Below are 23,198 nucleotides of genomic sequence, written 5' to 3' on the forward strand. Positions count from 1 at the left end.
ATCCACAGTATACTTAATCTTTTCAACGACTTTGTACAACTCTTTTACCCAGGACCTAGAATGTTTGAGCTGCATGTGTGGCCTCTGTAACAAATGACCACAAACTTGGTGGCTTAAAACAGCAGAAGCTTATTCTCTCACAGTTGTAGAGGCCAGAAGACCAAGTTCAAGGTGTTGACAGGGCTGCACGCCCCCCACTTCTGTAGGGGCAGATCCATTCTTTACCTCTTCCAGCTTCTGGGGGCTGTTGGTATTCCTTGGCTTGTGGCAGCATCTCTCTGCTCCATCTTCACACGGCCTTTTCCTCTGTACGTGTCTCCTCATCTGTCTGTCTCAAATCTCCCTATGCTTCTCTTCGTAAGGACATTTGCCATCGGATTCAGGGCACAACGGGATAACCCAGGATCATCTTGTTTCAAGATCCTTAATCACATTTGCAAAGACCCTCTTTCCCAATAAGGTCACATGCACAGGTTCATAGGTGGATATCTTTCGGGGGGCCATTTTTGGGTCTACCACAGTGTGTACATGTGTGTACAGACACAACCACAGCAAGATAAAGAGAGACATGCACATGGGAAGAATCTGATCAGGGCAGTGCTTGCACACTTATATTGAACACCCACAGTCTTTAGAAGCAGTCCAGAAAGTTCTTGACATAGTTCTGGTTCATAATTCTGCCAAGCACAAACGGCATCGCATGTGTGATGAGGTTATTGCACGACATGGAAATATGCACTTGATCACTGAGTGGCCTAACCAGCTACCCAACACCCACATGTCAGTGTGACTTTGGCGTTCTCTAATCATGTAGATTATTCTCATTATACTTATTGAATTTTATGGAGTGGCATAATATGCTATAGTAGAATTTGGAGTTTAAGGATTTTGAAAACTCGTGGGCCTCTTAAAAATGCCAAAGATTGGGAATTCCCTGGCAGTCCAGTGGTTAGGACTTTGTGCTTTCACTGTCAAAGGAGCAAGTTCATCCCTGGTCGGAGAACTAAGGTCCCGAAAGGCATGCAGCCAAAAAAAGGAATGCCGAAGATAAATTACCTATGTGCAATTTTCAGATGGACGGTGGCATAAGGCACATATGAAGGACTGAGACTGTTGGTGACGTTAGGAGACAGACCTGTAATTCCAGAGCAAATGCCACTCCTCTTTGAATGACTGACATCTATTTCTAAGTTAAATATTCTTCGGACAATTGCAGCTGAAACAGAAAAATACTAAAGAAGTCTTTGAAACAGTTTTTAAGATACAGATGTTCTGACAGCTTTGAAATATTAAAAATTTTAAAAGCCTCACATATTGCCCGGCATATTTTTTTTCATATCTTTAAAGGCACTTAAGGAAAACAAGCAAAGATGCTTAAAAAATTAATTACCAAGCATAAAATTATATAGAGCCATGATGAAAGAAATAGTGAATTGTGAAATAAATCACTTCACTAAATTGCTTTCTTCTAATATTTACTTAGATAAAAAATTAGGCCTTGTACCTTCATTGAGGATCATCATGGTAAAATGTATACATGTTAGTTATACAGAATTAGTTAGTCTGCAGAATTACTTTTTCTGGGATATTAGAAAAATAGCCCTGGTGCTCTTTGTCTCTACTGTAGCACTTTTCATACTCTACCCTGAAAAATTGGTTATATAAGTAATGTTCTCTCCCACAAAACTTAAGAACCTTAAGTTCTCTCCCTCTCTCTTTCTCTCTCTCTTTAAAAAAAAATTTCCACATGCTGCCTGGCACTGTGTATTGCATATAATAGGCATTCAATAAATTATGACTGAAATGCAGCCCACATCTCAGGAAAATAGGCGGCTAACTCGCAGAGGGTAGGCAAGTTACAGCTTTTGCTTCTAAAGAGCATCAGCTATTTCTCTAAGTCCTTGTTATTCAAAGGATGGTCTGTGGACCAGCAGCAGTGGCATCCCCTGGAAGCCTGCTAGAAATGTAGAATCTCAGGTCCTGTTCAGCAAATGCCCACATTCAGGTTTGAGAAGCCCTGTGGTCATTCACGTGTACTAATCTTGCCTCTCCAACTAGATTCTATTCACTGAAGGAATAGTTTCCATACTGCCTTTTTCATCTTTGTAATCCTTCATTCTTTTCCTTACTCTGTGCTCAGAACCTAACGCAGGGTTCCATACATAATAGGTGCTTCATAAATGCTCACTGAGCATTACTCCCAATTTGGACCCCTTCCTGTTACAGTTTCCTAGCATTGTTCAGCCATTTGCCATCCAGTTCAATTTGCCACACGTTAGGGGAAGAAATATCCTGACTCTGTTCACGTATGGTATACAGCCTGTCCAGGACCCTAGGGTAAAGCGTACTTTATTGGTCACAGAGTGAACTTGTTATCTTCTGGGATTTCATTGCTAACGGCTTGGCCTTGCCATTTAGTGTTGAGAATGTTTTATAAGAGATGTCGATAGAAGGGTCTAGAACTGGGATCAAACAGTACAGCCTGTAGACCAAGTACAGCCTGCTGCTTCTTTTCTTGTAAATGAAGTTTTATTGGAATACAGCCATGCCCATTGGTTTATATATTGTTTATGGCTACTTTTCATCCACGAAGGCAAAGTTGAATGGTTTCAACAGGGACACAGAGCCTAAAATATTTACTATCTGACCCATTACAGAAAAAGTTGGCCAATTCCTGGTCTAGAAGCTATATTTGATGTGTGTGTGTGGCAAGTGCAGTCCCCCTGGATCACCGGAAGTTGCAACAACCTGTGATAGGCACTTTTCAAAGGTGGCCTGCAAGATCCCTGCCTTCTGGTATTCATGCCCTTGTGTCATCCCCTCCCCTTGAATGTGGGCTGGACCTAGTGACTTACTCTGAACAAACAGATTATGGCAAAAGTGATGGGACGTCACTTCTGTGATGCGGTTACAAAAGACTGTGACTTCTGTTCCGCTGCTAGTGCTGTCTTGGCCTGCACATTTTGATGAAGCAAGCTGCCATGTTGGAGAGGCCTATGTGGCAAAGAACTGAGGGCCACTTCCGGCCAATAGCCAGCAAGGAACCGAGGCCCTTAGACCAATGGTCTCCAGAAACAGAATCCAATCCTCCAGAAACAACCACGTAAGTGAGCTTAGAAGTGGATCCTTCCTCAGTCAAATTTGGAGATAACTTTAGCCCCAGCTGACACCTTGAATGCCCATGAGGTTTCTGAGTCACAGAAACTGTATGATAATAAATGTTGTTATTTTATTTTATTTTATTTTATTTATGTATTTATTTATTGCGGTACGCGGGCCTCTCACTGTTGTGGCCTCTCCCGTTGCGGAACACAGGCTCCGGACGCGCAGGCTCAGCGGCCATGGCTCACGGGCCCAGCCGCTTCGTGGCATGTGGGATCTTCCCGGGCCGGGGCACAAACCCGTGTCCCCTGCATCAGCAGGCGGACTCTTAACCACTGTGCCACCAGGGAAGCCCAATGTTGTTATTTTAAACCACGTAGTTTCGGGGTAATTTGTTCAGCAGCAATGGGTAACTAATATAGACCCTAAAGCAGTACTACAGACGGCACACTCTGCCATCCCATTTTCCAGTACCTAGAAGGATACTGTCATGGATACTTACTGAAACTGGCTGGCCAGTGTCTGCACCTCTTTCCTAGTACTGGAAAATCCTCGACTGAGAGCATCAGTAGCCACTGTCCCATTAGGGCAGTGTGTTCTAACTTCTTCATGTCATGCCAAGCATAGCAAATGAATGAGACGTGTAAAGTGCTCTATGAACGCACGGGGCTGCTCACTGCCAGAAGGGACCACAGGCTCTAGCCACTCCAGGCCCACCCTGAGCTGAAGGTCTCAATAACTCAGTACCTCTATAAGCTGGGGATATCTGCTCACTGGCAGCCCCTGGCATGAACATGCAACCTAGGCTTGGCCAACTTTGAAACATGAGTGAGTAATAAAAAGACTGGGGGTCAGAAAGGTGACAGTCTAGGTGGTGGAGGTGGCATCTGATGGTGGCTGATGTGACCAGTGCTGGGGCCAGTCTATTTGTGCTGCCTGAACCCTTTTGGTCTTTGTCTTAGGCCTGGTTGTCTAGCCTTCTGGTTAATTCTGAGACCCATCAAATATCATTCCAATAAGTTGCTTCTGCTTAAGAGAGCCAGAATTGGCTCCTAACCATTCACTACTGAGAACCTCAGCAGATATGTGTGTATCAATATTACAGCAATACATGGGAAGGACTGAAAATATAGGTGCAAAAATGTTGTGGACAAGTTCAAGGCTGGTGGATTTTTATCATTTACATCTCTATGTAAAAGTCTAATATATTGGTAATAAAATTTTAATTATGTATGATAATTGCCCATTATAGAAAAATTTTGTGATTTTCCTTCATGTCTTTTGCTAACAGCTTTGGCAGTGTAAATTATTGTATAGCCTTTTTCCACTTAGAACATCAGAATCATTTTTCCATGTCTTCATTTTTAAGAGGGTATATAATATTTATTTCAGGCTGTGCTTGTGCAGGAGGCCTGGAAGGAGTGGGTAAGAAAGTGGGCCCAATATCCACTAAGTCAAGAGAAAGGAGTGCCTTTTCTCTAATTAGTTGGCCCTGTCTTTTGGTGATTCCACTGCCCAAAGGGGATGCATTTAAAAAAAATTCAAACAAATTTCCTCTATGTGCTCCTGATTCCATTGAGTGGAATTTCGTCAACTAGTCCCTTCATGCTGGGCACTTTGTTTGCTTCCATATTTCATCTATCAGTACTATCTGTTGAAGCTTTTTAGGCCTAAATTTCTTCGACACTTCGGATTTTGTTACTTGGTTTTGATTTTTTGGTGGGAATAAGTCAAAAGGCATGAACACCTTTATGTCTCTTTATAAATATCATCATTTATGTGGCTTTCTAAAATGATGTTGATGTTCTCTGCGACCTTCAAGTATGAGGAAGTGCCCGTTTTACAGAATCCTCCTCCACAGCTGAAATCATTAATTTCTTGAGGTTGCTTGTTTGGAGAGCAACTAGTCACTCCTACAAAAAGCTTCCAACAAAATATCAGAATTTTTTTTTTTAAAGAAGGCATTGGGTCTTTTTTTTTATTATTTTTCTATTTTTGGCTGCGTTGGGTCTTCGTTGCTGTGCGCGGGCTTCCTCTAGTTGTGGTGAGCAGGGGCTACTCTTCGTTGTGGTGCGCAGGTTTCTCATTGTGGTGGCTTTTCTTGTTGTGGAGCATGGGCTCTAGGCACGTGGGTTTCAGTAGTTGTGGCTCGTGGGCTCAGTAGTTGTGGCTCACGGGCTCTAGAGCACAGGCTCAGTAGTTGTGGCATACGGACGGCTTAGTTGCTCCACAGCATGTGGGATCTTCCCGGATCAGGGCTCAAACCCATGTCCCCTGCATTGGCAGGTGGATTCTAAACCACTGGGCCACCAGGGAAGCCCAATATCAAGACACTTTTATTCTCTCTGCCTTTCCTAGGGTATGTAAAGTTCTAAATGGTTTTTCAGTGTTCTGACAGAAGAAAGTACACCATCATAAATAAAACCTTGGTGACTATTTCAAGAAAGTTTGAGACTTGGAGCCCATTTATTCTACCTTGGCTAGCCAACATTTAAATAGAGTTTGGTTTACATTTAACTCGTTACCGTAATATAAATGACAGTCTTAGAACAATTTAAATACAATGACATCATGTAATTTAAAATGCAGTGGCTTGAAAAAGGTCATCAAACAGCAGGTTAGAATTATCGGATATTTTTATTAAAGAACAACAGGGCATCTAGTTGCTGGGTAATTGAGGGAGAAATTAGACTAAATGACTATTAGCTCTGGCCAGCCGTTGAGGGCCTTCAATTAAATCACCATTTACCTACCCTCTTCAAGACAAAATAATTCTCTATTCAGCAAAGAACACTCCTTGCTTATTTGGCCAAACAATTAGCACCATAATATCTTTGGAAGCAAACAAAATACCAGAATTTATATGGCGTAGATTACACGTGTAAAGCTCGATTTTGCCATCTAAGGAAACGATAACCTAAACAAAGAGATGATGAAAACAAAATAGTAATGTGAGGACGGGTCAGAGAGCAACACTTGGCGAGTTGTGCCCAATTAGTCGACCAAGCAAAGCACTGTTGGGAATTGCAAAGTAGGAAGTCCTATTTTTGACTCTGCTGACCTCAGTGAATATTTCCTTGTTTTAAAAATGGTCATAATTCTTTGCTACTTAACAAAGAGGCCTGTTACGAAAACTAAGGAGTCTCTAAAATGTTTTGACGCCTCCAGAAGCCCTGCGTAAATACACCGTGTATTCGTATGGTTCGTGTTCCTGCTCTTTGATGAGATGCGTCTTTATTAGCATTCCTAATAAATTAGTGACACCTTCTGCCACCCTGGGTTCACTTTAAGTCCTCATAAAATTACTTAACAAAATGCTCCGTTTTAAGTGGGAGACTATCCCTTCAGAAATGGTAATGAAGTAATGCAGAGCAGTTGCTTCCTTAAGAGGGAGGCGGCAAACAGGGACCTGTACTGGTGCAGGAGCTGGAGCCCGAGCAGCCCGTGGGCGCCGCCCGGACGGCTCGCCCCGGGGACCCGATTTGGGATCCGGGAGCCGGAGCCGCCCCGCTCGTCCCTGGGCCCCGCAGACCGGACTCTGGGCGGCCCCAACGGGGCTCGATTACTTTCGCCTGGGCGAGAAGCGGGCCCCGCCGCGCTAGCGGGAACCCTACGGTCGGGGAGGTGGGGCGACGACAACAAAAAGAAGTAAAGTAGGAGGAGATTCTCCCGGGGAGGGAACGGGCGAGCGGGGCGAGGCGGCGGGCTGCCGGCAGAGGCGGGGACCCCAGCGCCCGGTCCGCGAGCGGCCGGCGAACCCGGGCAAAGGCGAAGTCCGCGCCGGGCCACCCGCCTCCTTAGTGCGGTCTACCGGCGCCGGGACCCCAGCGGGCCCGCCCTCCGCCGCCCGCGCGGCCCCGCCCCCCGCGCGGCCCCGCCCCTCGCGCCGAGCTCGCCCCTCCGGCCCCGCCCCTTCGCCCAGCACCGCCCGCGCGCAGCGTCTCGCGCCGGCTCGGCCCGCCCGCCGGGAAACATCCGCGAGAGCAGCGGCCGAGGCTGCTGCCACCGCGCCTTCTCCTCACGCGCCCCCGCCTCGCCCCCGCCCTCGGCGCCTCGTCCCGGGCCAGCGCCCGCGCTCCGGCCAGCGTTCTCTCGGGGCCTCCCCGGGCCCGGCGCCCACTCCCCCGGCTCCGAGCCCCACAACCGTCGTGCTTTCTCCCTCTCGGCGCGCGGCCCGCCGCCTGCTTCCGGGGCGGGCGGACTGGGCGCCTGGTGCCGGCGGCCGCAGCGACAGCGCCCCCGGGAAGCGGAGGAGGAAGGAGAGAAGAGGTGGAGGTGGCCGCAGGCTGAGTCGCGGCCGGGATGTCCGGGCAGCCGCCGCCGCCGCAGCAGCAACAACAGCAGCAGCAGCTGCCGCCGCCACCGCCGGCGGCCGTGGCCCCGGTGTCCGGAGTCGTCCTGCCGGCGCCCCCGGCCGTCAGCGCCGGCTCCTCTCCGGCCGGCTCGCCCGGCGGCGCGGGCGGCGGTGGCGGCTTAGGGGCCGCGGCGGCCGCCCTGCTCCTCCACCCGCCGCCGCCGCCGCCGCCGCCCCCGGCCACCGCGGCCCCGCCGCCGCCGCCGCCTCCGCCCCCGCAGCCCGCCTCGGCGGCCGCCCCCGCCAGCGCGCCCCCCGCGCCCCCGGGCCTTTCCGCGGGCCCCGGCCCGGCCGGAGGCGCCCCGGCCCCGGCCGTGGGGGCGGGCAGCAGTGCTGCGGCCCCCTTCCCGCACGGGGACTCGGCCCTGAACGAGCAGGAGAAGGAGCTGCAGCGGCGGCTGAAGCGCCTCTACCCGGCCGTGGACGAGCAGGAGACGCCGCTGCCTCGGTCCTGGAGTCCGAAGGACAAGTTCAGCTACATCGGCCTGTCTCAGAACAACCTGCGGGTGCACTACAAAGGTACTGGGCGTGTGTCCTGCGGTGGGAGTGGGGCCGCAGACCCTCGGGCCGCCTCCGCCCTCCCGGGGCCGGGTGTCCTCGGAGGGGACTCGCCGCCGGCTCTGCTGCTCCCAGGGTGGGATTGGGGTCGCGGGCAGAGGTGCGAGAGAAAGCAGGCGGTTCTGGGAAGGAGAAGGTGACTATAATGGTCCTGGGTAGAATGGAGCTGGTAATCCCAGGCCAGGAGCAGGACACCTCGGGGGAATCCAGGATGACAGGACATAACTCGCTTTCTGATTTCCCTTTGAGATAAATCGTAGGGCTGGGATGGAGGAATCTATGGGCTCGGAGTTGGGTTACATTGTTCTCCAGGTGGTGTTGGGTCAGGCGCTCTCCTCTTACGTGGGGGGAAGAGAGGCACGATTCTGAGGGATAATTTCTAATTAAGGGAGAGCAGGGATGTATAGGGGGAGGAGTAATCAGTGGAGGATTTTGCCCCAAATTAAGCTAGAGATTGTCTAGGGGAGCACAAGGGCCGGGGCCCCAAGTTTGCCGTCAGTGTATCTTGCTAAAAGCAACTGGAGGGTACGAGAGGTGAAACCTCAGGAGTACGTGTTTTCTTAGGGGAGCAGAAACCTACCACGACTGATTGGATGTGCCCTATATTTATGTGTTGGCATTATGAAAGTCTCGCTGAAAACAGGGATTTGTTAAAAACGTTATTTAGTATTTTAAAGAAAATTGGCTCCTATTTTCCACCTGCAGTTAAAAAAAACCCCTTAGGCTAGTGCTTGTCCCCCTCCTCCCTCACCTACCTCTCCTATGTTAAAACAAAGCTGTAAACAGATCAGTTGTATATAAAATTATAAATTGCTGTGGGAGTTTTTGACATGTAGCCCACATTAATCACACGCATCAAGTTTACTTGTCTGGGGGAAAAAAATCAATCCAATGTGTCAGTCTATCTGGAAACAAATCCAGTTTCTTAGGCCCCAGACCTGCTGCTTTTACATTCAGAGCAGCCTCATTTTGATTGGCTTCAAAGGGAGGGTCTTTATCAGATCCTAGTGACATGGATATAGAGGGTGTAAACAACCATTGTGGTGAAATTCTTAAAGTTTACTGGACTGAAATTTGAGAAGAACCTGGATAAATAAGTTACTATTTAATCAGGAAGGAGAATGGCCACAGAAGTCTTCCAAATGATTTGGCTGCAAAGAATAACGCACAAAAATAGGCCTTGTGGAATATTCCTTCCTTTTATCCATAGATCCAGAGAAGTACTTTCAATTTTAAATGTTATGGTTCTTAATCTAAATGGCTGAAATTTTCAAAATATTGGACCTTTGGTTTTTCTTAAGTTTGGACATTTTGTTAATACCCTGTGAAGGCTGTTGTTTAATTTTGTGTTTTAATTTGTGTGAACAGTGCTATGTATGAAGTGTTTACTTCTGATCTGGCTACCAGAATGCTTTTTGTTAGACTCCCCAAAACTTTACTTTAAATTTGATGGTTGATGGTTGATAGTTAGCTTATAAAATCAGAGGGAGAAGATACAAGAGATTATTGAACAAAGAATTCTAGCTTTCCGAGTCCTGCCATCATTTGTGATTTTAGGCATGTTACCAGACAGGGTCTCAGTTTCTTCCTCTGAGTGATGAGGGAGTTGAGCTGGGTGTTGGTAAGGAGATTTCCAGCTCTGAATTTCCATATCTAAAATTTGTGATTATAGTCTATTTAGCACTGTAACATGCCTTGACTAGTTTTACTAACTACTTTTACATAAAATTGATGATTTGGGTCACGCAGAAGTGCAGCTTGTGTGAAATTGGTTGGAGTTTGGAATATTTATGACAATGCTGTCTCAGTTATTTTTCCTCTTGGCCTCTTTATTACTTTCTGTTGTGTAATACTAAGATTCACTTTCTGGAAACTTCACTCTTTTGTAAACATAAACCATTATTTCTGGAAGAACAGATTTCACTGTTTGTCATTCTTTTTCTTTCCTCTCCCTTTCTTCTGTCTCCCCTTTGTCTCTCCCTTCCCCCTTGTCACAAACACGGGCCCTTTTCCCCCTTCTACTGCCTCTTCCTCGTCTTGTTATTTTAATACGTGCCTGTGTGTTTGTCCTGTTGTTTTTCTGTGTGCCTTCAGAGTGGACCACACCAGAAGTTACTGGGCATCTAAGCAAGGGGGAAGTGTCTTAGGTAGTGGTAAGCAAATTTGAAGTCACAAAATAACATTAAAAACTATTGTTCATAAAGTATTTTTGCATATTACAGAATTTCAAAAGATTGATGATAATTATTTTCCATATGATGAGGATTTTTCTTACCTTTGAAATATAAATTTCTTTTGCTCTGAACGTATTCTGTTTTGAAGATGTTATTCTTCTAAATTAGAGTTACTCTTTTGGAAACAGTGGGGTTCCTTAAATGATTTGAAGGGATTAATGTTAAACAGTGTCAGCCATACAGACCAAGTTGATTGGATTGCAGAGGAATTGGGTGTGTTTACTACCTGTTAAAAATGTTTAGAAGACTTTTTGCTTAGCAGTCACACACCAACTGTTGAAATCCTCAAGCATGGCCCCTTTTATTTTTGAAATTCTTGTCAGCTTTGAATAAGTATAAATGTGACAAGTTTAGACCTAGTTATGATGATCAATTTATTCCAATTTAAAGCTTTTTTTTTTTTTTTTTTTTTTTTTTGCGGTACGCGGGCCTCTCACTACTGTGGCCTCTCCCGTTGCGGAGCGCAGGCTCCGGATGCGCAGGCTCAGCGGCCATGGCTCACGGGCCCAGCCGCTCCGCGGCCTTTGGGATCTTTCCAGACTGGGGCACGAACCTGTGTCCCCTGCATTGGCAGGCAGACCCTCAACCACTGCGCCACCAGGGAACCCCCCCAATTTAAAGCATTTTAATGAATATGACAATGGGTTTGATTAGTCTAAATGTTTCAGTTACAGGTTGCATTTTTATATTTGTGAAGTTACCACGATTTGTTTACTTTGCCAAGCGTTTTGATACATACACTCAGGAGCATGTTAGTGAATTTGCATAAGATGGTGGAATTCTCATTTAAGACGAGAAAAAGTGGGAGCACCTGGAAGTTAGAGCTTCCCAGTCACAGGTAAGCCAGGATTGGAAACTAATTTTCATTGATAATAAATTTAGTGTTCTTTCCACCACACCGTATTGCCTATTTCAGTTTGTATGAGACTTAATTATCTCAAGTAGTTAAAATCCAGTGATCACATTTATAACTTTTTGAAGAATAGTTGACTTTGAAGAATAGTTGATGTTGAAAGTACTTCCTCTGGGGAAAGTGCTACCTGGAGCACACTAATGCCATGGAAAAGTCCAGACGCTTTGATTATACTGATTTAGGGCAGCTTAGAAGAAATGTAAGATAAGTGAAAGTTGGGAATGATAGGAAGAAATGAATAGTGAACTGCACCTTCTAATTGAAGTATTATTAACAGTGACCAAATCAGTTGAACTTTTGGTATGCCCAGCTCCCCTCCCCCTCTGTATCACCAGTCACTAGGCCTTTAACGTGTCCTCAATTTAATTGCTTATCTAATTTCTTGCACTTCTTTATGTAGAACAAGTATCTCAACACATATTTGCTTGCTTACCGATACAAATGTCTTTAGAGATTTATGGGAGGTGATATAAAAATGTGCTTCAAAATCAAGGAATTTAAAAACCAAGCTTTTCCCAGGGATCCCTTTGCCAAAATTGAGCTTTAAGAATGGTAGTTGATAACTGCAAGGATTAAGTGATTCTAATAATCATACTTAACAGAAGTAGACAATAGTAATGATTTTTTTTTTTGGTAATGATTTATTGAGCAATTGCTGTAGGGCAGATATTCTTCTAGACAATTTGTATATATACCTTACTCTCTATTTATTCATTTTGTTTATTCAACAAGCTTTTAGTGAGTGTTTCCTTTGTGCCAGGTTCTGGATACTCAAAGGTGAATTAGACACTGTCTTTGAATTCGAAGAGCTCAAAAGACATCAAGCAGTGTGTGTAGTAGGGAAGTGTCATAGAGTACTGTGGAAGATGGGGGAGCATCTGCTGCAGGCTGCCCTTGGCAGGGGTGAAGTTGGTGGGTCAGGGAAAGCTTCTTGAAGGGGATGAGGCCAGCGGTCAGTCTTGAAAGATGAGTATGATATAGGGGAGGAGGGGCTGGGCATTACAAGGGAAAAAGCATAAACAAAAGCATAGAGGAGAGAATTATTCTATATGTTTGGATCTACAAGCAATATGGGGTTGTTGGAATTTAAGTGTGTGACAAGGTACAGCTGGGAAAAGATCGTGCGAGGCCTTATAGAATATTTCATCGAGCTTGGATCTTATTCTGTAGGAGACAAAGAATCATCTAAGGATTTTAAGTAGGAAGTGACTGGCTCATTTTCATCTTTGTCAGATTATACAACTAATTGGGAGGTGGACTCAGGGACACAAGCCTGGAAATAGCAGACTCACTTAGAAGGCTGTTGCAGACCACATAAGAAATAAGGACCTGAACTGGTCAGTGGTGGGGGCAGAGAAGAGCAGACATATCTGTGATCTGTGCTGAAGTAAATCTAACTGGATATGATGGAATGATGGAGAAATCAAGGCTGATGCTGGGTTTCCAGCCCTGTTAGGTTTTTGCAGTGAACCGTGAAGCAAATAATGATCTCAAGGAAGTATTACAGTACACTTAGAGGTAAGTAAAAATGGGAATCTTAGCCATTTGATCTGACTTCAAGTAAACCTGAGGAAGCCAAAGAAATAGCATTGGAGAAAGAACAGAAAGAGGTCTTCTGGAGTTAAGGTGGCTCTGTGTGATCACCACAGCTGGAGTTCCTGATTTTTTCTAATGTTCAGATGACTCAGCTACAGTGCTAGTTTCTGGTGGTTTTCTGTTCTTTTCCCTACTAACTGGTTTATCCTTTTTCCTATTTTAAACTCCCAAGAGACTCAGCAGATTGGCCCAGCTAGTTGCCATCTTTCTTAGTTGGGCAGAGCTTTTCATTCTGTGCTGTGGAGTGAATTGGTGGCCTTCTCGTAGATGCTGACCTGTGTTGAATCAGCTGTCGGGGTGTGAGGGTTGTTATGAAATACAAAATGTCCTCCTGGTGGAAGGATAGTGTGGGCCCCACTCCTCTCAGTAGCGACAGTGTGGGGTCAGTTTCTCCTAGGAGGGGCTGGCACATACCATCATTGACCTGAACCTGGAGGAGAGGCTGAGGTCATGACTGACCTGGGAGTCGCCTGTAGCTGGTAGTTGAAACTCAGAGTGTGAGAGAGAGTGAGTAAAGTGAGAAGAGCAGTGGGCCAAAGATGGAACCCTGAGCAAGACCAACATTAAAAGACTGCAGGGAGCCCAAGAAGGAGTAGTTAAGAGGCACCTGGACAGCGGGGAGGGTGGTGTCACAGAAGCTGAGCAGAGGAGTGTCAGAAATGAGGAAGTGAACTTTAGTGTCAAATGCAACATATAGGTTTAGTGACATAGGCACAGAAAAGTTTCCACTGGATTTGGAAAGTAGATTGCTGTGACCTTAGGTAGAGCAGTGTGAATTGAGTGATGGGGGCAGAAATCAGGGTCACTAGAAGGGACCAAGCAGAAAGTATAGTGAATATAGGTTATTCTTGAGAAATATAGATGAGGAAAGAGATTAGTCAATACCTGGAGGAGAATGGAGGTTAGGGCATGTGGGTTTTTTTTTTTTTTTTAATGGTTGACTTTGGACTTATGTTGTATCTGGAGATCAGCTTATAGCATCAGCATGGAAGATGAAAATCCACATACTTAAAATTATCCCTAGAAAACCCTTTGGAAGGTACTGTGTTAGAAACTATTGTATCATTTCTAAGTAGGCCTAGTTTTAGTTTGGCTGCATGGGTAACACTGAAGTGACGTAAGTTAGATGACAGTATGATGTTAGTGCAAGGTATGGAGTCTCAATAAATGTCTACAGAATTTAACGTGTTTTAACAACTAAGATAAATAGTACCAATACTTGGTTTTATTACCTTAAAGTTAAAAAAAAAGTTCATTATACTAACCACCAACCCCAGTGCATTATTGACAATGATTTATAACACAGAGACATAATTTTATGAAAAGGATATACATTTTTGGGACACTGTGCCCTTATAGATTGAAGGGAAGGAGAGTAAAGAGGGAAAGGATGAGAATACAAGCTTGGGAGGCTGACAGAGTAAGGGCATGGAGAGGGGAAGGTGGTTCAGAAACTTAAGATGCTTGCCCTTGAAGAGGAGAGGAATACCTACTGTTCCTTTGATAACAGTGGAAGAGGTGGACTGGTGTAGACAGACGAGTTAGTAATGCGCGAAAGAGTAGAACAAAACCATGTATAATGGTGGAGTCCCATTTCAGTCCTGTTGTGTGATAAAGGAGGCGAGGTAGTTTGCTCACTGAATTCACGTAGAGGACCTAAAGCCTAAAGTGAATGATGAAGATGCGGACCATCTTCCTCTTTCTAAAGATTGCTGTGTGGTATTGATAACAGTGGGGGATCCCAGCCGACATCATTAGTTCACAGTGGTGACTGTTTGCAGGAGGGGTTGGACTTTATTCCGCAAAGGCCAGCTGCCCAGTGCAGGAGTAGGGAAGGTGGATTATAATGTTGATTTAAGGCTTGTGGTTTTGCTGGCTGGGTATGATGGAAGGATAGGCATATGAGGGAAATCAAGATCTTTGGAAGCTTTTAAATAATTACCGTGTATACCATCCTGGAAGAGGAAGGAGAAGAACAAACAAACAAGAAAGGGTTCAGTGCACTGGAGTTCCTTGAATTTTTTTTTTTTTGCGGTATGCGGGCCTCTCACTGTTGTGGCCTCTCCCGTTGCGGAGCACAGGCTCTGGATGCGCAGGCTCAGCGGCCCTGGCTCACGGGTCCAGCCGCTCCGCGGCATGTGGGATCTTCCCGGACCGGGGCTCAAACCCGTGTCCTCTGTGTCGGCAGGCAGACCCTCAACCACTGCGCCACCAGGGAAGCTCTGGAGTTCCTTGAATTTTGAAGTGCAGAGTGAATTCTTTAGATGGGGGAGAGGATAGGAGGGTGTGTCCTAGGGGAAGATGTCGGTATTGCCACTGTGATGCCAAAATTGTGTTGCTGGAAAAACTTAATGTTTTTCACAGAATTGCTCACTAAAAGTAACATGGCTTATGGGAAAAATAGGGCTGGGGCAGACCACTTAAAACTTATGGAACTTTGTAACCAGAGCGCTACAGAAATAACAGTCCGAACAAAATACAAGCCTGGTTAGATTTCCACTCCCGTGTGCCCAGCATCACAGGCTGCTGACCCTTCACAGCCTTCAACCTTGGGGGTTGGTCTGCCTTGTTAGAGATGTAAGTTCTTGACAGCTGTTTAATCAAAAATAAAAATCTGATTCAGGGTTTAGCTCTTTTCACCTTTTTTTTTTTTTTAAAGCCAATTGGAAATGCTTAGCTTTAGCTATTAGAATGGCTAAAATCCAAAGAAAACCTGGCCATGACAACTGCTGGTGAGGGTGCAGAGAGCAACAGGAACTCTCGTACTCTGCTGGTGGGAGTGCAAAATGATACAGCCACTTTGGAAGATGGCTTGGCAGTCTCTACCAAAGCTAAACATAGTTTACCATATGATCCAGCAGTTGAGCTCCTAGGTATTTACCCAACTGGTTTGAAAACTTACGCCCATACAAAAACTTGCATGTAAATGTTCATAACGGCTTTTCTCATAATCACCAAAACCAAGAAACAACCAAGATGTCTCTCAGTATGTGAATGGATAAACTGCAGTACATCCATACAGTAGAATATTATTCAGTGATAAAAAAGAAATGAGCTATCTATCCACACAGAGGCACATATGGATCTTAAATGCATATTGCTGAGTGAAAGACTCCAGTCTGAAAAGATAACATACTGTATGATCTCAGTGATAATGACATTCTGGAAAAGCAAAACTATAGAGCTAGGAAAAAGATGAGTGGTTGTCAGGGGCTTGAGGGGACGGAGAGAGGGCGAGTGAGGCAAAGAACGGGATGTTTTAGGTCAATGAAAGTATTCTGTATGATGCTGTAATTCTGGCTACATGACACTGTGTGCTTATCAAACCTGCAGAATTTTAGGACATAAAGAGTGAATCTTAATAGGTACATATTTTTTAGAAAGTCACTTGGTGGGGGGGTGGATCCCAGTGTAGAAGGTAGAATGTGACAAAACAGTGTAACTATATTACAAATGTATGAAACAATCTCAGAAGAGGAGGGAAAAGGCACTGACCTTAAATAAGTAACTGGAAATCAGTGGAGTCTGTAAAACTAAAGGTAAAAGAAACTATATAAGCACTGAATTCTTGTTGATAAGTTGCATCCCAGGGGGATATGAGTTAACAATTCTGATACTGCTGTCCATGTATACTGGAATTTAACAGTTAAATCAGTGGATGGTGCACAGTGGAAGCTAGGTTTCTCACCACTGGAGTGGGTAGAATGATCCACGTGATGATGGATTAGAGTCGGAGACAGTAGTGTGAACTCCTGTTCAGTTTAATGTGTGCACAGACGATTAAACAAAAAGCACAGGTGTGTGTATATACGGGGGTTTAGTATACACACATATATTTCTTCGCTCGTGTCAATGGGAGGGCCTAAAAGCAATGGCACCCCAGTAACTGTGAGCATACCTAGTACCGAGATCTTGGATTCTAATGCCATTTGCCCATAAAAGGAGCCATGGCCCCTTGGAGAAATGGCTGATTCTAGGACTAGGGCAGGAAATGCACAAGATGAGCTCCCAGCATCTTATAGTGCCAGAAAGTAACAAAAACAAAAAACACATAATGGAGGTATGTCAGAGTGCCAGAGCAGCCAACTGAAAAAGCTCCCAGTGGCTAAACGGGGAACAGTTTGAGCAACAAAAGAAATGAACTAGTCTTGAATTATAACCCAAAGTGTAAAATAAATATGCATGAGATACATGAGTCCATACTGATATAAACAAAGAGGAAGTATCTTAGTTTTTTTTGATCTGTACTGCACTTGAATTTTCCCCAGATGGGTTAATACAGTGGCAGGTAGAGCAGTTCCTGAAGCCACCAAACACTGGGCACAATAGGAATGCACTTCTGAAGGAATCCCAGCTTTTTTGACTTAGGGCCTCTGTATATTGCTAAAATTTTCTCTTTAATTCATTAATGTACTGGGAAAAGCTGTGTTATGAGCTGAATGACTTCTTTATTATGCTGATATCATTGCCATGTTTATCAAGTGCATGTGGCCTAATTTGTATTCAAGAAATGTGCTTTGTAGCAAAACAGACTTTACTGGAATTTAATATTTCTGAGATGGAGTAGTTTCAGGTGATGTCAGCATCCAGAGTGTGGCTCCAGGAAGAATGATTGAAATTAGAATGGAAGTCAGTGGGAATAAAGAGGTCCGGGAATTAAAATGCAGAAACAATAAAATAATCAAAATTAAGTGTTAACGTGTGTTAATGTTGTGTGGAGGGCATATAAAAAAGGTTAGACCGAGTCAGAGAGGCTAGAGCAAGAATAATTGAGGAAGTGAAACTTGAACCAAGATAGAAGGGCTGAGGAGGACCCGGCCAGTCTGAGAAGGAAGGGTACACAGCTTTCCAGTTAGAGGGAGTAGCTTGGGCACAGCCTGGCCTGGCCAGTGTGGCTGGAGCAGAAAGGAGGAGGTAGAAAATGCAGAGGGGAGGGCAAGATCAAACAAGGTTTTCTGGAAATTTATCCTTTTCTAGGCTGAATGGGAAGGAGTGTTAGTTGTCTTGAGGGCTAGTGGTACAAGGAAGGCTGATGTATATTTTCAGAAAGGCACTTGGCTGCAGGTTGGAGAGTGGAGGGGTCTGGGGGAAGGCTTTATTCAAACCCTTTCTGTTTCATTTAAATGCAGTCAACAGATTGTTTGACTAGGAGGAGGTGACCTTGCTAGCCTTAGAGTCCTGAAGCAGTACATGTATTTTCTTCTTGAACCATCTAGAAAACACTTAACATTGAAGAGTGTGGTTTTAAAAATGTACACTTTGGTAGTGTGAGGGTTGTACTTTGGTCACCACAGAATTGAAGGTAATAAACTTCCTGCTGATGAACATTATTAGAAATAGGCTCTTCACTCTGATATTAATATCTTATATCTCAACTTTTTCTTGAGTCTTTACATCTTAAGGTTAATTTTAAAATGGAACAAATCCTTTTAACATTTACAGAATTTTTCTATAGTGTCTTGTTAGAGCATGATGAATATACTAAAACCTTGAAGATTTATGACTCTGTAGTTCTTTACAGTTATTTTTGCGTAATGGTAAGATGTAGGGGATTTTAAATCAGACATGGATTTAATGCACGATTCTACCAATTTTGGGCAAGTTGGATAATCTCTGTAAGAATTTCTCCATTTTTAGAAATGAGGTTAAATTATACCTATTTCACAGATGTCAAATGAGAAAAATCTATACAGAAGCACCTAATACTTTGAGAGATTGTTTACCCTCAAATATTAGTTTTCTTTCTCTTTTCCCACAAAAGTAGCTAGAATAGGAGGTGGGGATACATGTGAAGTGATCCCAGAATGTTCACTGTAACTAAATCCTTCCTGTGGGTTCAGAGCTCGCACTGGATCAGGCTTCTTGAATTTAAATCCCAGCACAAATCCTGGTTTGGGATTCTCACCCAGCAGTACAACCTGAGTTTCTTTATCTGCCCTTGGCTTCCTCAACTGTGAAATGATAATAAATAGTACCTACTTCATAGGTTGTTTTGAAGGTGAAATGAGTTAATAAATACAGTGCCTTTATTTATTTATTTATTTATAATTTAAAAAATTGAAGTACAGTTAATTTACAATGTTGTGTTAGTGTCAGATGTACAGCATAGTGATTCAGTTATACATACATACATATACACTTTTTTCAGATTCTTTTCCATTGTAGGTTATTACAAGATATTGAATATAGTTCCCTGTGCTGTATAGTAGGTCCTTGTTATTTATCTGTTTTATGTATAGTAGTGTGTGTATGTTAATCCCAAACTCCTAATTTGTCCACCCTACCCCCCCCATCACCCTTTGGTAACCATAAGTTTGTTTTCTCTGTCAGTACAGTGCTTTTAGAATGGTGCCTTTCACATAGTATTAAATGTATGTCAACTGTTATCACTTACTATTATTAAGTATACTTTGAGATTCCCTTATCCCTAAAAGTTTTGGTCACTTCTCTTCAGAAAAACCAAAACCGGGCTTCCCTGGTGGTGCAGTGGTTGAGAGTCCGCCTGCCGATGCAGGGGACACGGGTTCGTGCCCCGGTCCGGGAGGATCCCACATGCTGCGGAGCAGCTGGGCCCGTGCGCCATGGCTGCTGAGCCTGTGTGTCCGGAGCCTGTGCTCCGCAACGGGAGAGGCCACAGCAGTGAGAGGCCCGCGTACAGCAAAAAAAAAAAAAGAAAAACCAAAACCAAAAATAAGAGCTATTTGATTTAGGATTCCTGGGTTAATTGGGGTTTTCTTTAGATTTATTTTTAACTGTCTAGATTTTTAAAATGCTTTTAGTTTACATGACCTTTTCCCAGGCAGCTCAATTATTTGAACATAATGTTACCGAAAAATATATTTTGCTGAAATCATGATTTATTAAATGTCTGTTTTTAAAAAGTGATTAGTGTATCATTCTGCAGATTTATGCTGTTACTTTCTTCTGCTTAGCTCCATGTAAATACTACCTACATATATTAAAGCAGTTTTATCAGCGTCTGTACATTGCTGCTTCCATTTTTATCTTCCTAGCCAAGTTTATCACCTCTCAGTGGTCATCCTGCTGAGAACTTCTGCCCATAATACATATACTTAAGACATCTATGAATGGTAATAGAGTGGCTGAGTTCATTTAGTTCCTTTTAGGCCACGTGAACATGTGCTAATTTGCATTGCAAGTGTAAACTTAACTGTTTAATGGTAGGATACGCATTGATAATTTGACAGAGTGTATGGTAAGGGAAGATGTGATCTCATTGGTGTGTGATGGTTCTTGTATAGACAAGATATAATTTTTGACCTATAAGAGGTGTTTAGTTTTAAAACAGTCATGGTAAATTTGAGAAGGGGAGTTCTGCTACCCATGAAGGTAATGGTATAGTCTGACTGAAAGATTAATGACATAAGTTTGTATTGGGTGAAGCATACCTAACTGGAACACCTGAGTAATGATTGGAGCATTGTTTCTCATACGGCCCTTTTCGGGATTGTGGAGTCTGTCTCACTCACTCTCTCTGAATACTTTCTGACATGCTACTTCAGCTTTATTCTTCTGGTGGTTTTATGGGCATATTTTCTCTTGCTCACGTGGTTTTGTTCACATGCTAGCTTTCAGGGTAATTTGTGTCTTGGGTGATGGACAGGGGAGGTGATCTTAGTGAATAAAACTCTGGGTTAGATTGAGGAATAGCTAATTTAAAAAGTTTAAAAGCCTTTATCTAACAGATTCCCTAAAGAGGTCAGCATTAGTATGGTTATTATATTGCTTTCTTAAAAAAGAAAGAAAAGACAACGAGAGGTTACGTATGTTTCTCAGAAGGCCGTAATTGACCAAAGAAATTTTATGGATCAGCCTTTGGATAGAATTAATGATCAAAGATTAATGATTTTTTTTTTACATATTAAAATTTTTAATTTTTCTGAACACCAACAATGCAATTTTGCTAAGGTTACAATTTTGGAAAATTGACTGGCCTCAAGACCACTCCCAGGCTTTCTGTCAAGTGTATCTGGGTCTCTACCATCTCAGGGCTGTGTGCATTTCTCCCAAATTTGGGGTGGGGTAAAGGTGGGTAGGGAAGACTTTCTAAAGGACTCCTGGAGTATAGAGCCCAGGAGAGTCCTGGGTGAGGCCCTTGGCTCCTTGAATGCTGAGTATAGTAACCTCTCTCTGCCCTTGTCTCCCAAGCTCTCTTTTGCCTTCCTCAGGTTTGATATCTGGGAGGTTTGATTTTTCCAGAGGAAATTGAATATATTTTTTAAAATAATTCTTTATTTTTTTTATTTTAAAAATTTTTGGCTGTGTTGGGTCTTCGTTTCCGTGTGAGGGCTTTCTCCAGTTGCGGCAAGCGGGGGCCACTCTTCATCGTGGTGTGCGGGCCTCTCACTATCGCGGCCTCTCTTGTTGCAGAGCATAGGCTCCAGACGCGCAGGCTCAGTAGTTGTGGCTCACGGGCCTAGTGCTCCGCGGCATGTGGGATCTTCCCAGACCAGGGCTCGAACCTGTGTCCCCTGCATTGGCAGGCAGACTCTCAAACCACTGTGCCACCAGGGAAGCCCTTAAATATTTTTATATTGAATTATATTACAATAAAGATTGCCAAATGCTTTCCTTTTGTGTTGTTCCCCATCTACTGTTAAGTTCAGGCAGTTGAAATGTGGATGATGAAATGAGTGAAACCATCAAAATCTATCCAAAGTTTGGATCTAACCAACAAAATTGTAAATTCTTAAAGAAAGAAAGCTGTTTTGCCAATTCAATCTAATTATAAAAATTTCACTTAAAAAAATAGTGTATGAGGGCTTCCCTGGTGGTGTGGTGGTAAAGAATCCATCTGCCAATGGAGTGGACACGGGTTCAAGCCCTGGTCTGGGAAGATCCCACATGGCGCAGAGCAACTAAGCCCGTGTGCTACAACTACTGAGCCTGCGTGCCGCAACTATTGAAGCCCTGCTCACCGCAGCTAGAGAAAGCCTGCGCACAGCAATGAAGACCCAATGCAGCCAAAAACAAAATAACTAAATTAAAAAAAATAGTGTATGATACAGATACTTCTGGTTTAAAAAGTTAGGCCATTTGGCAAAAAAGTGTTGTTTAGGAATTTGATAAATTATATGCAAATTTAGATCTAATAAAATTAATCATATTCTCATCTTGTTCTTCAAGTGTATCCTTTTGTCTCTTAAAAATACTGACGGGCTTCCCTGGTGGCGCAGTTGTTGAGAGTCCGCCTGCCGATGCAGGGGACACGGGTTCGTGCCCTGGTCCGGGAAGATCCCACATGCCGCGGAGCGGCGGGGCCCGTGAGCCATGGCCGCTGAGCCTGCGCATCCGGAGCCTGTGCCCCGCAATGGGAGAGGCCACAACAGTGAGAGGCCCGCATACCGCAAAAAAAAAAAAAAAAAAAAAAAAAAAAAAAAAAAAATACTGACTACCTTAAAATACTTTATTTAATTTGCATAAAGGACTGCTAGGTTCAATGTGCTTAGATTCTGAAATTTTATCAAAACTAGTAATAGTGTGAAGAGTTCCATGTTTAACTTGGGCTATTTTGCATATTGGATTAATTGTGATGATAAATGTGTTATTAAGTCTTTGATTATTTGTACTGATGAAAGCAGAAATGTATATCTCATTCAAAAACCATATTGGGGGCCTCCCTGGTGGCGCAGTGGTTGAGAGTCCGCCTGCCGATGCAGGGGATACGGGTTCGTGCCCCGGTCCGGGAGGATCCCATATGCCGCGGAGCGGCTGGGCCCGTGAGCCATGGCCGCTGAGCCTGCGCATCCGGAGCCTGTGCTCCGCAACGGGAGAGGCCACAACGGTGAGAGGCCCGCGTACCGCAAAAAAAAAAAAAAAACCATATTGGTTCCTGAATTATTTGTTGAGATTTTCATTTGATTTTCTCTCTTGATTTTTTTTATTCCTTCCTGTTCCTTATGCAGGTCATGGCAAAACCCCAAAAGATGCAGCTTCAGTTCGTGCCACTCATCCAATACCAGCAGCCTGTGGAATTTATTATTTTGAAGTAAAAATCGTCAGTAAGGGAAGAGATGGGTAAGTGTACATTTTGATGGGAAAAATCATTTGCTTATGGGTAATTATTTTTGCTTTGATTCATAACCGTTTATCATGTAATTGGAAAATTGGAATTTTTTGGAAATTTTAGTAATTGGAAAAGTGGAATATGAATATTCTAGTATAGTATGTTGTACCTGGCTCTGCTTAAATACTAGTTGAAGTTAACACTTGAGTTGGTGAAATTACCAGGTTTTTCTGGTAGGTTTGTCGTTAAAGTGGAGAATTGGAATAAAACAATAGAGAGATAATGACTCATTTTCCATGCCTTTCTTACACTGCCATTTTCTGGATTCTGCTGAGAAATTAAATCTTCTCAAAGGTAGTTAACCAAAACCAAAAGGTGATTCATAGATATTTTACAGGGATGGGGCCTCAGAAT

The 23,198-nt window shown here is 43.8% G+C and overlaps 1 protein-coding gene across 1 annotated transcript in view; it reads left to right on the forward strand.

The window, feature by feature from the left end:
• Positions 1–7,090: 7,090 nt before the first annotated feature.
• Positions 7,091–23,198, forward strand: part of RANBP9 (RAN binding protein 9) — a 90,648-nt gene continuing 74,540 nt past the window's right edge. The window contains exons 1-2 of the mRNA XM_081245705.1: positions 7,091–7,975; positions 22,684–22,795. Coding sequence (XP_081101831.1) covers positions 7,405–7,975; positions 22,684–22,795 — 683 coding nt within the window. The 5' untranslated portion in view covers positions 7,091–7,404. The remainder of the gene's footprint in view (positions 7,976–22,683; positions 22,796–23,198) is intronic.

The sequence above is a fragment of the Mesoplodon bidens genome (genome assembly GCF_964165515.1).
Source record: "Mesoplodon bidens genome assembly, chromosome: 10".
NCBI classification, from domain to species: Eukaryota; Metazoa; Chordata; class Mammalia; order Artiodactyla; family Ziphiidae; genus Mesoplodon; species Mesoplodon bidens.